Below are 12,327 nucleotides of genomic sequence, written 5' to 3' on the forward strand. Positions count from 1 at the left end.
GCCTTGTGTATATCTTGTCACAAACAATTAAAAAAAAAACCCTTTACCTTAGCAATTACACAGAAATGAAAGGTAAAATACTGTATAAAGAGATAAGGACTATAAAATGTTGGATGTCTAATTTTAGTAGATATTACAAAGCATAGTAGTTGCTGGAACCTTTAGAGCATGTAAAACACCTTGCTTTTATTTTCCATCTTTATTTACTGACAATATTTCCTTGATCTATGTCACACATTTGTTAAACTTCCACCCTAGGGAACCATTTGAAGACAACCCAAACCTTGGAAAGGTTCCCTAATGATTCTTCTCCATTTGTTTATGATGTGGGATTTTTTTTTTTTTTTTTTTTAAAGAGGGATATTGGGGCCAGGGATTTAGCTTAGTGGCATAAACGCCTGCCTGGCAAGTGCAAGGTCATGAGTGTGATCCCTGGTACCAAAAAAAAACACCCCAAAACCAAAAAAACTCAAAAAACCCAACAACAACAACAAACACCAAGCAATAGTTAAAAGAAGAAAAATCTCAAATTTCAGATGAATTTTATTAAGTATTTTCTAATTGCATATCTTTAAAATATCCCTCCATTCTATCTTTGGCTGAAACAACACAGGTTAATTACTTTTCATGTCATATAGGAATTTTGTATCATAAAAGAACTGACATGATACAACTTTCATGAAAGTTGTATTCAATTAAGCTCATAAAAACAATAATAACCTATTCAGTAATAGTGAAATTTCTGTGTGTGGCAGAAATTATGCAACAGTCTATCAGAGCTGCCTCTTTTCAGATAAAATGTAAATGACTGAGTGGGGAGGCAGTTCTGGTTCTCAGTTTGTTGCCATGGTTTTGACGTCACATTTACTTATTTTTTGTTTTTTTTGAGCCAGGGTCTCACTACGTAGCCCAGGGTAGCCCTGAACTCATGGTGATCCTCCTGACTCAGCCTCCCAAGTGCTGGCCTTAGGGTTGTTTATTTATTTATTTATTTTTCTTGGTCTTAGGGTCGTATGCCATCAAACCTGGCTGAGGTCACTTTCATATAGGCCAAACTCAAATGCTAAGGGCACCTACGGTGTATCTGATGACAAGGAAACAGTCCTCATGAGAAACAGTTGTTATGGCTGCTGTCAGGTTTGCAGGTAAAGCATAAGCTCCTTAATGTATTAAGTTCCTTAGTAAAGGTCCTGGGCCACCACGGCTGTTCCTGTGTGGACACTTAAGACTGATCATGTTACGGGGAAGGACAATAAAATGGGTATGTAGTTACGATACACAGAAACGGAAATGACTTGATTCAAATAAATAACAACATAGAAAAAAATCATTGCATTTTCTAATGATTCCTCACTAATTAAACAGATGTGGCAGAATGGGTCCCATAGCTGTGAGTAAGTGGTAAGCTAAAATATCACCAAACTGCAGGATGTTACTGCTAATATTAAGGTTACTAAATACCTTTTTCTACAGGTGAGAAAAATTTAAGTCCAGAAAAGTGGCATGTTCATCCAGAAACACAAATAATAAGAAAGCAGTAGCAAATCACTGCAGTGGTCTGTATATTTGTGTTCCTGTTTTCAATGTTAATAATGTAAATAGCATATTTTTGGTTTGACTATAATTGTTAGTGTATTTAGTTTAAAGAACACATTTCCATATGAGGAGAACGTTAATTCCTGAAGGTTTTACCAAGACAAACAACTGGTAACTTTAAGAAAAAGGCACGCTGGAAGTACACCACATACATCTGATAATTATGCTTTCAGATTTGGTGAGAACCAATATTAGCCTCTGAGCTGAGTTACATGCATATCTATAACCTCAGATATTCACATTATATAGGCAAAGTTACCTTGCTTTAATACTCGTAACACCATATTCCCTAGAAAATGCAACAGTTCCCCCACAACCTGAGCTACTTCAACCACAAAACAGAACAAAATTATAGTTTTAAATGATGCACTTTTGTTAAAGCCCCACGTTTTAGCTAAAACAATTAGGTAAAAAGCATTCCACTTTTTTTCCCCAACAGCTTAGCCAAAGCTCCAAATAGCACTTCAAATGTACAGCAAGCCACACAAAGGAATCCTGCAGTTTGTTAATTTTCTCTGCCAGCCCTTGGCATTTTATAGGTACTTCAAGTCTCATAACATTGTAAGTGCTTTATCTTTTGATATTTTTCCCTGTGCCGTTCCCAAGACACAAGAGAATGAGTGGCAGAAGATTACTAATTGACTAAGAAGAAAAACAGTAATTAAAACCCAAGACTGAAGACCTATCAATTAATGTATCCGAAAATTACCTGCTTTGTATGGTCTCCGTCATCGAAGTCTTCTGGAAATTTCGGTGAATCGGGCTAAAAGAGTATTATATTCAAATCAGCAAGTGCTTGGCAGGTGGCCACAGCGCACACATTTATTCAACGCAAGTCTAAAAACCAAACGCAGAAATGAAAGCTTGCTGACAAGGAGTGACAGATGAGATGCGCCTTCAAATCTGATTCCTACCTTTCCAACTACATAAACTTTAGTTTATTATTTTAACACTTTTATTTGTGCAGTGGCTTTACATGTGGATATTCAGGCAGCAGTGTAAACAATATTAGTCATCAAGATTGTAGACATGATTTTAAAGCTTTACCCAAATGCCAGCCTTAGTTACAGAAAATATCTCTCCTCTGAGGACTACCTAAAAATCTAATGAAGTCAGGAGACAAAGAACTCTCATTAAAAACCTGGCTGACTGGGCTGGGCTACAAAGAGTTCAAGGCCAGCCTGCACTGCACAGAGAAACCCTGTTTCAAAAAAACAAAGCAAAACCAAAAAACCACGTAGCTGCAAAAGATAAAAACAAGCCAAAATATCCAGAAAACCTCACCCCCACAATCAACAATGCAAAGTAAAACCTTAAACTGTTGTGTCCAGAAAGTTTTCACCTTCTGGTAGGTACAATTACAATTACAACATTCACCCTTCTGTAGGTACAATTAAAACATTAACTTGACAGTTTAGATATTCTTGAAATGAAAGAACAAACATGAATTATAAAGAAAGATACTTCATCAAAGACAGGTACAGTCATCTGAGAGCACGGCTGGCAACAGTTCCCACCAACAGTTCCCACTGGGTCTCCTACATTGCGCAAACCACACCTGGTCAGCAGAACAGAGAATTCAACTAGAGGAATATTCATAGTTACAGGATATATGATTTAACTTCTCTTCCTTCACACTATTGGATCAGGACGAGGAGGCTCTCTAGATCTCTTATTCATGGATATTTGAATCTAAACTCCTATTTCCCAAATCTCGTGCTGTAGTTTCTCCTTAGTGGGGGTCCTTGACTTGCACATTACCACTGGACCTTTTAGGCTCAGACAGTAACAGGGGCAAGGATTAATCTCAAAAGGGAAATTTCATCAGGGAAAAACTTTTAGGGAGCTAGTATTTTCCTCAGATCCATTTTAACTTCCAATTCATGGTGGTTTTCTTAAGGCATTTGATACCAGATATAGTCAACATAAAGTTTTCAGTTTTACAATTAAATAGCAATTATCCTTTCACCTACTCCCATGGCTATAACTATTAATACCATATGAACACTTTTGGATTTTTCCTTCAATATTAAGAATAACTTTTGCCAGGCATTCATCATGGTGCATGCCTATAATCTCAGGAGGCAGAGGCAGGAGGATTGCAAGTATGAGGCCAGCTTAGGCAGTTCCCTGTCTCAAAATAAAAAAATAAAGGGCTGGCAATGTAGCTCAGAGGTAGAACACTTGGCTAGCATGTGTGAGGCCCTGGATTAAACTTGCAGTTATCACACACACCTGGAAAAAAGGAAAAATAAAACTCTCAAAAAGTAAATATACTCTAGTAATTTCTCCAAGATTTCAAAAAATAAAACTGGAGTAAATTTCTTATCATTGAAGGAATACAAACAGAGGTAGATTTTCACAGAAAACAAGACTTAAAGTCCCTCTTAATTGCTGACAATCTTTGGCTCCCACAACTATTGTTTGTTTGTATATTTATGCATTTATTCTTTTTGTTTTTGGTTTTTTGAGACAGAGTCTTGTGGTGTAGTTCGAACTCACTGGGTAGCCCAGGCTGGCTTCAAATTCATGGCAATCCTCCTACCTCAGCCTCTTGAGAGCTGGGATTATAGGGATGCACCACTGTGCCAAGCTTGCAAAACTGCTACTTTAACAACTTAAATAAGGTGACTTCTTGTTTGGAAAATATTTCTCTGCACATGGGGGGACTGTTCAGCTTGGCATGTCTCAGCAAATGAGCTATTCAAATTACAGGATAGCCTCTTCTGCAGGATAAACACGATGAAAAACACTCTGCCTGCAATTCTCATCTCCCTGCTAAGGCTGCAGCTACTGACACCTGTGCAGTAGAACATCCGATACATACATCTCTGAGTTGGTTGAGAACGAAGATCCTTTCTGAGGCCGTCACCATGGGATGATAGGACATCTCAAAGAAGATAATTCCCAGGCTGAAGAGATCTACTTTCTAAGGGAAGAAATATATTAAGAGTCTTGATATGAAAGTATAATTTACTAGGAATTGTAGAAATAGCACTGTTAGGGAAAAAAGCTTGCCAAAGTACAAAATATGTCATACTAGAAAAAGCTGATGATTTGTTTTAAAATAACTTTAAGTATAAAATGATTTAGCTGATGATAAAATATTTGGCATGATTTCTCTCAATATTTTCCTTGAATATTAGCTGTACCTTGTTTAGCCGCCTACATAAACATTGGTAACATCTGAAGACTGTAAATATTGGCTGAAGAGCAAGGACAACAGAGATGTGTAAGAGTGTGCCTTGGGCTGTAGAGGTAGCTCAGTGGTAAAGCTCTTACCTAGCTTGCACGAGGTCCTGGGCTTAATTCCCAGCACTGGCAAAAGAAGACACAATTTGCTTTGCCTTACACCTTCACTAAGCATTTGAAAATGAAAAAGACTGAAATCTACAGCTGACAGAAAACTCAACTACCAAGTGCAAAGCTCTATGGGTAAGGACAAAAAGACTGGAAAAATAGGAAGATCATGTGATTCATCCTAGATAAATATGCATATGGAATTAAAGAGGAAAAATAAAAGGCAACCTACAGTGGGAGAAAATATTTGCAAACCACACATCTGGTAAGAGGCTAATATGCAAAATAAACAGAACTCATACAATTTTCAGAAAAACAAACAAACAAACAAACAAAGGACTTGAACAGGAAACTTCCAAAGTAGACATCTGAATGGCCAAGAGATGTGTGAAGAGACACCCAGCATCACCAGTCACCAGGGAAGTGCAAATCTGAACCATGTTAGCTGGCTGTTGGTATTAAGCAGTCGAAAGATAATAGCGTTGTGAGGATGTGCAGAGAATGGGAACTTTGTGCACTGCAGGGGTGCTACAAACTGGTGTTGCTAACCCAGAAAACACTAGGAGAAAGTAAAAGCAGAATTACCATATGGTACAGCAATCCAAAGGAAAAAAAAAAACACTATCTCAAAGGTATCTCTATGCTGATGTTAACAGGAACATTACTCATAATATTCACCAAATGCAGTCAACATGCTGGTTGAGAAGTGATACAGAAAATGTGGTATAAATGTAGTAGAATATTACTTAGCTTTTAAAAAGAACGGGATTCCTGCCATTTGTGAGAACATGGCTGAAAGTGGAAAGCATTATGCTGATTAAAATAAGCCAGACACAGAAAGGTATATAGTGCTTACTGCTAGATCTCTCTCATAGGTCAAATCTACATAAAAGTCCAATTCACAGCACCCTGTGGTTTACCAGGGGCTGTGGGCTGGGGCAAAAGGAGAGATGTTGGTCAAGGGATACCAATTTTCAGTTAAAAGAAAATAGACTAAACACAAATGAACTAGAAAGTAAATAAAATAATCATTAAATAATCATGAGTAAAGATAAAAATGACAAAAGGGAAGAAGAAGCAAAAGGACGAGATGTACAGAGAAAATGGACGCAGGGAGCTGGGAACAGGAAGACAGAAAAGGGCATAAGACTGTGCCTGAGGAAGTCTGCCAACTCCTGGCCCAGGAAGGGCTGCTCCTTGTCAGGGGCCAGGAGGGGCCATACCGGGAAATGCTACTATATGAGCCGGACTCAGAGATAAGCAGGACTCCTCTCAATCTATCCCGCAAGGCTGCCTGAGTCTTAGACACAGACGGCCACCGTGGCCCTTCCTGTGCTGGTGCACTTAGAACATGTGGAACGCAGAGAAAGACGCTGAGAGTAATATAGCGACCTTCTTTGGCCCCTCCTTGTTTAAAAATATTTATTTTACAAAATGAGAAGTATCTTACATCTTCTAACTTTTAGTCCCGTAATAGGGTGAGAGTATTTTTCATTACTATTATCGTTTTTCTAAAACATGCTTCTAAAATGCATTTTTAATGACATGTATTCTGCCACAGGAAGTCTAATATTAATTAAGCCAGTTTCCATTTTCTGACACTATCAGTTTTTACTTTACAAACAATGCTGGGATGAATCCCTTTTGGGCACTGCTGCTTGTCTCCTGCAGATAACTTTCTAGTGGTACAGCTGCCTGACCCAAGAGTAGAACACTTGGAAGGAGTTCACAATACCTGTCCACACTGAGGGTAGAGGTGACTTCCAGGTGCCCTCCAACTCCCCTCCGGCTTGCCGAGACACGCTGCCCACAGCTTCCTATCAACTGGGACCCAGGCTGAGCTCACAATCTGTGCAGATGTGCACTACCTGTCCGATCTGCCTTCCAATCTGGTTCTGCACTCTTGCCCTAAGTGATCTCAGTCTATGGCTTTACATCCATCTGGTGCCGACAACTCTCAAGTTTCTAGCTGACTTTCTTCTTCTCCCTGAATTCAAGCCTTGGGTCTCTAACGACTTATTTTAATAACATGCCTCAAAATGGGTTTTCCTCAGCCCCCTCACTTGACCACTATGTGCCCTGCATTATGAGACCTGCCTTCCCCAGGACACGCTTTAGCTGGCATATTCCTGGATGGATTGCACTGCCAGCTCCTGGCTGCCTGGCCTTGGCACTGTGGGTCATGCGGGAATGTGAATGCTCCAAGTCTCAAGCGCTGTGATCTTGCTGATCCTGCTCTGCTCTCACTCCTGAGCCCTTCTGTGTTCCTCAAAAGCTCTGTACCTGGTTGTACGTAGACTTGGTGCTTCCCTGGACCTCTGGGCTCACATACAAAGCAGTGCCGACCATTCCCGTCAAACGGCCTGTGTGAAGGGAAACAGAGGGAAATTGATAGAATTTATAGAAAAGGCAAATTAATAACAACAGCAAAAGGTTTCTGAAGTGTGAGGCCTGCCTGGCTAACTGCAGCGCTGCCAGGAGGAAGCAGCACGCACCGCAACAATGACAGCCACAGTGGTCACTGTGCAGTTGCCTGTCGTTGCAGAGGGCAGGCAGTGACCCAGAAAGAGCCCCAGATGGACCAGGTCCTGGAGTCACCTAACAATCACCTCGAGCTAAGAGAGTCTGTCTGCATGGGAGTCAACTCTTCTACCAACTGAACCTCTGAGTCTGAAGAAATATACAGCGAGAAGGAGGAAAAAGCGTATTCATAATTTTGTTAATTTAGTTAAAATCCACTTTAGGATAAAGTTGTTACAAATGAAGAGCAGCTTTCAGGTGAAGAAATGTTGAGGTCTGCTTTTAAATACATGGATGAAATATTTGGTCTTCTGGATTTACCTGAAGAGTCTGACTTAATCAGGTGATCTCCTGCTTGATCATCTTGTTTGCTGTCAGCCTAGAAGCAGAAGGCAAGCACCAAATTAACACAGTATAATTCTCCACAAAAACGGCTCGTGATTCCAGAATGAAGACTGACTGAAAAAATATCACACAGAAAGCACAACAAATGAAATAATGCTTTTTAAAAAGGTTTTAATTACTTTTTAGTTTTGTTTAACCCATTCATGTGAGGCTCACAGGAAGCCCAATGTAATCAAGCAGAAAACCAATTTACTACACAACTTTCCCTGCAGGACAGAAATATCCCAAAGCAATAAAAAGCAGCAGCAAGATTTTTAATGTACAGGTGCAAATTCCCTATGAGGAACATTATTAAATATATCTAAAATGTACCAATAAAATAAAAAGTTAAAAAAAGAGAACTATTCCAAAGCTTACAGAAAACAATTCATTTTCACATCACAGGAACTATTTAATAGGAAGTATAAGAGTGTATTAAAAACAAATTCATTTTTCTAATTTTCTTACTGCTATTACTTTATCAGGTCAGACTACTCTTCTTTCCTAGGCGGCTGCACTGTCACTCACCTGGTAGGCCCTTTCCTCTAGAGAGCTATTTACAACAGCATCTCCTGCCACAGCTTCCATCACTATTGTCACAATGCCACTCCACAGGTTTCCACAGAAGCACCCCTGCTGACAGCCCTTCCACCGTTTTCAGCGCCTGCTGCTCTGTTCCGGGTGCTCTGCCTGCATTCTGACTGACCTCTCCGAGGCAGGTCTGAGCATTAGGCACATTTTACAGATAAGGTATCTGGCATTAAATTAATTTGTCCAAGGTTGTGCCACAAAGTGAATCCAGGACAGCAGAGCTCCACAGCCTTTGTTCTTACCTCCCTAACTGTATCTCCAGGCATCAAATTACTCTCCTAGCCTGGGGATTTGGGTCCCATCATCTGGCCCCTCCTTGGTCTCAGTACTTTTTTTGGTTCTCAGAGGTGAGTGAGACAAAAGGAGAGAAAAGGGAGAAAGAAAGAAAAGAGGCCACAATAGTGGACAGGAGGGGGCTGCTGAAGAGAGGCATGCATCCTCTGAGGGAGACAAAGAAAACTGGGCACTTTTATTCGGTTTTGACAGGGGGTGGAGTTGAAGGGGCGGGCACAATGACGTATCGACAGCTGATTGGGGGAGCACTGGTGCACGTGGGAAAAGCGGGAGGATCAACTTTAAGTTCTGCGAGAAGAGCCCGGGAGTTATTGCTGAATGGAGGCACTGTCCAGTGCAATGTTGACTTGGAAGAACGCACGTGGGAAAAACCCATCAGCTTTCAGTCCTCTTCCTCTTGTGGACAGTAAGAACCACGGCCTTACTGTCCCCTCCCACCTCTTTCCCTCTCCACTTCTAACCTCACTCTAATTTCACCCCCGTGCTTGTTCTCCAAATCCTATTTTTTCCTCTGCTTACCCTTGGAATGAATTGCATTTACTATATATCTTGGTGCCAAAAAACTCTGGCTTAGGACGTGAAGCAAACACTCCTGTGGCATTTTGACCTGCCACCTGGCCTGCCCTATCTTCGGAAGACCTCAGCCTTCCAGCATCCTCTCCCACTCTCCCCTACACCTCATAGTTTCAGTTCATCAGAACCTGTGGGCAGCTGGGGAGGGAGCTCAGGGGTGGAGAGCTCTATATGTATGGGCGACCATGGCCAATAGGTGAAGCATTCCTCAATCCTTACGTCTGTATGTCAATTTTCTCCTATCTTGCTCTTATGTTGCTATTTCTCATATCTCACATTAATCAGCTTTGTATTTTAAACAATTTCTACAGTGCTGTGAAGTACAGACACCTTCTGAATTACAGGTTGGCTGGGACTGTTCTCCTGGTTTATGTTTTTAGTTTTCCCAAATGAAAAGCCCCTCAAGTGTAAAGCATTTTTCCAAGGGCTCAGCTGGGAAGATCTAAATACCAAATTATTTAATGCAAAAAGCCTTGAGCCTAAATACTGTTCATAAGCTAACTGTTTTGTGTTCTTCAAATGGAAGCCACTCAGTTGGAAGTGAAATGTACTCCCAATTTCCAAGCCTAAAAGAACCCTTGCAGTGCACCACTTCCCTGATGGCTACCCAGCAAGACCACAGCTATTCCATCTTCTAACATTTCCAGGAGTTATCAAGGCACCTGGGTGCATTTTCAGGTATGGTCAAATTTTTAAAATACTCACGGAAAAGGTTAGGTGGTCTGTTGCCAAGCCAAAATCACCTATTTTCACATGGTCATCAGAATCCAAAAATATGTTGACAGGCTTTAGATCCCGGTGAATCATTCCCTGTGTGAACAGAGTGAAGAAACAAACAGTTGCTCTCCATGCAGAGTCTATAGTTCTACTACTGTTTCCTGATCTGAAAAGTCAAGGTAGTGAGAAAAGATGGAGAAGTCTTCCCCCTTCTCAGAATCCAGTCTCAGGAGTCTCTCCCAACTTCCTGTGCTCTTCCAACAATTTCCTAGTTCCAGCTGGTGGTCCTGATCCAGTGATACCCAAAGGGTCCCTGTGGTATCCAAGGCTCCCTCCATAGAGTCCACCCAAGTACCTTTCGTTCTGCTGCATCACAAAACCCCTGCCACGGCCAGAGGGACACACTTCTTCAAGTCCTTTGTCTATGCCTTTCTTTGTGCTATTTCCCCTGCCTAGGAAGCTCTTGCTTTTCTCCACTAATTCAAACCAACATTTATAAGTGCCAACTCATGAGCTTTCCACAGTAATTCTAGGAAGTCTAATAATTCAACTTTGCATCCCCAGCACAGAGTAGGTGCTTTATCCTCTTCCTAGCAGTTCATAATGCTGTTTCATGAATTATAATATGGAAAACAATTAAGTGCAATAATACACTGTTGTGCAATCTCTTTTACCACTATGCGAAGGTAAATTCTGACTCTCTGAAAACAAGAAGCTCCTCTCAAGCATGGGGTTTGTCATATACTCATGTCTGTGCATGTGTAGGTGGGCAGAGTGTTAGACACCAGGCAAACACTGAGCACGTCAGGTGAAGGGGAAATAAGCACAGAGGAACAGAGCTCAAATAGCCTTCCTTAGAAGTCATTTCTATTTCCAACCTTGTAAATTCTGCTTCCCAAAACTCATTTATAAACTAGCCACATAACTTATAGCCCAGGCTTCTCAATACAACATAGCATAGTACAAATGGTCTGAGGTTCAAGAAAATTGAGGCCAAGGAAAAAACTAATACTTTATGTTGGCTAATGAATTAGACAATCCCATTTTGAAAATGTAAGCACTGCTTCATGCTGAAGGTAGGCCCAGGAGCTTTTACAATGCAATAGCAATTTCTAGCTCTAAAATGACATTTTATATGTGTGTAAGCTATGTTATTCAGAGTCTCATTCCTCTCCCTCCTAGATGACTTTCTAGTTTCTCCATGTTCCTCGGGAGGGTGCCACTAATTCAGTTGGATCAAATCTTGATATGTATTAATCATACTCACTTTACTAATAAAGGAATCCATGCATGTTCGAGTACTTTCGTCTTATCCAGAGGGTGGCAAACTTTCTCTATAATGTATTACATAGTAGTTATCTTGAGCCTTTCGGGCTATAATGCCCTTTGTCCCAGCTACTCAAATCTGCTGTCACGGCAAAGTTAGCAAGAGCCATATGTAAACAAAGGAGCATGGCTTTGTTCCAATTAAACTTTACTGATGGACAATGAAATTTGAATTTCATGCAATTTTCATGTTACGAAATGTTCTCTTTTTTTTACTTTTTAAAGCAAGTAAAAACATAGAAGCAGTTTTAACTCATAGTCCATATGACAGCTAGGATTGGCTCATAGGCTATGACTTGCTGAACCCTGTTAGCAGTTTTCTTTGAACTCTGGTGCTTAGACTAGTTTCTTGTTTTTTGACACTCTGTTCTATTATCTATAAAAATACTTCAATATCTCCATAGTTTTCTATTTTGGTTTTTCTCCTTTGGTGACATTTGATATTTTATTTAGTCATAAATTCACGAAAGTTTTTAGATACAAAATAGTGGAAAGTTTACTTTCTCATGAATGTAAGCTAATCCATCCAGAATCTCTCGAAAAAGCCTCCAGAGTCTGATGGTATCTCGGTACAGTCCTTGGTCGATGGTGTCACGTAAAGTGCTCTTTTCACAGTACTCCATCTATAGATAAGAACAAACCAGGCATGATGCGATTACACAGTTAAAACTAAGAAGGATAGATACAATTCATGTAATCATCCATTTTAAAATTGTAATAGGATTTTAAACAGTTGTGGGGAAGACTTGTTATTTTACACTAAAAAAAGGTATTGAAAATTACTTTGGAGGATAAGAATGTGGCTGAGTGGTAGAATATTTGTCTAGCATGCTTGAGGCCCTGGGTTTAGCCCCTAGAACTACTTGACCTTTCCTTCCCCACCAAACATACACTCTGGTGGGCAAATACGTATTTGATGATAATAATGTTAATAATCAACAGTAGTAATAATCAACACACACGAAAACACACACAATCTCAGTATCCTGGCATTACTTACTATTACTGTGCTGGGTACAGAATCCA

At 40.3% G+C, this 12,327-nt stretch overlaps 1 protein-coding gene across 3 annotated transcripts in view; it reads right to left on the reverse strand.

Moving 5' to 3' along the window:
- Eif2ak4 (eukaryotic translation initiation factor 2 alpha kinase 4) overlaps positions 1 to 12,327 on the reverse strand; it is a 110,699-nt gene that overhangs the window by 34,432 nt on the left and 63,940 nt on the right. For 2 of the 3 annotated variants that reach the window (XR_010048015.1, XM_003475680.5), the window contains exons 15-20: positions 11,802 to 11,924; positions 9,964 to 10,068; positions 7,738 to 7,795; positions 7,180 to 7,259; positions 4,424 to 4,525; positions 2,306 to 2,359 (exon numbers count right to left, since the gene is read on the reverse strand). Coding sequence is in view for 2 of the 3 variants with exons in the window: in XM_003475680.5 (XP_003475728.1) it covers positions 2,306 to 2,359; positions 4,424 to 4,525; positions 7,180 to 7,259; positions 7,738 to 7,795; positions 9,964 to 10,068; positions 11,802 to 11,924 (522 nt within the window). In the remaining variant the exon portion in view is untranslated. Of the gene's footprint in view, positions 1 to 2,305; positions 2,434 to 4,423; positions 4,526 to 7,179; positions 7,260 to 7,737; positions 7,796 to 9,963; positions 10,069 to 11,801; positions 11,925 to 12,327 lie in introns of those variants that run through there. The other variant, XM_063250295.1, reaches the window with a different exon arrangement.

This window comes from Cavia porcellus, unplaced genomic scaffold, assembly GCF_034190915.1.
Source record: "Cavia porcellus strain 051 isolate PalLab524CR breed Dunkin Hartley unplaced genomic scaffold, mCavPor4.1 scaffold_6, whole genome shotgun sequence".
Lineage (NCBI taxonomy): Eukaryota > Metazoa > Chordata > Mammalia > Rodentia > Caviidae > Cavia > Cavia porcellus.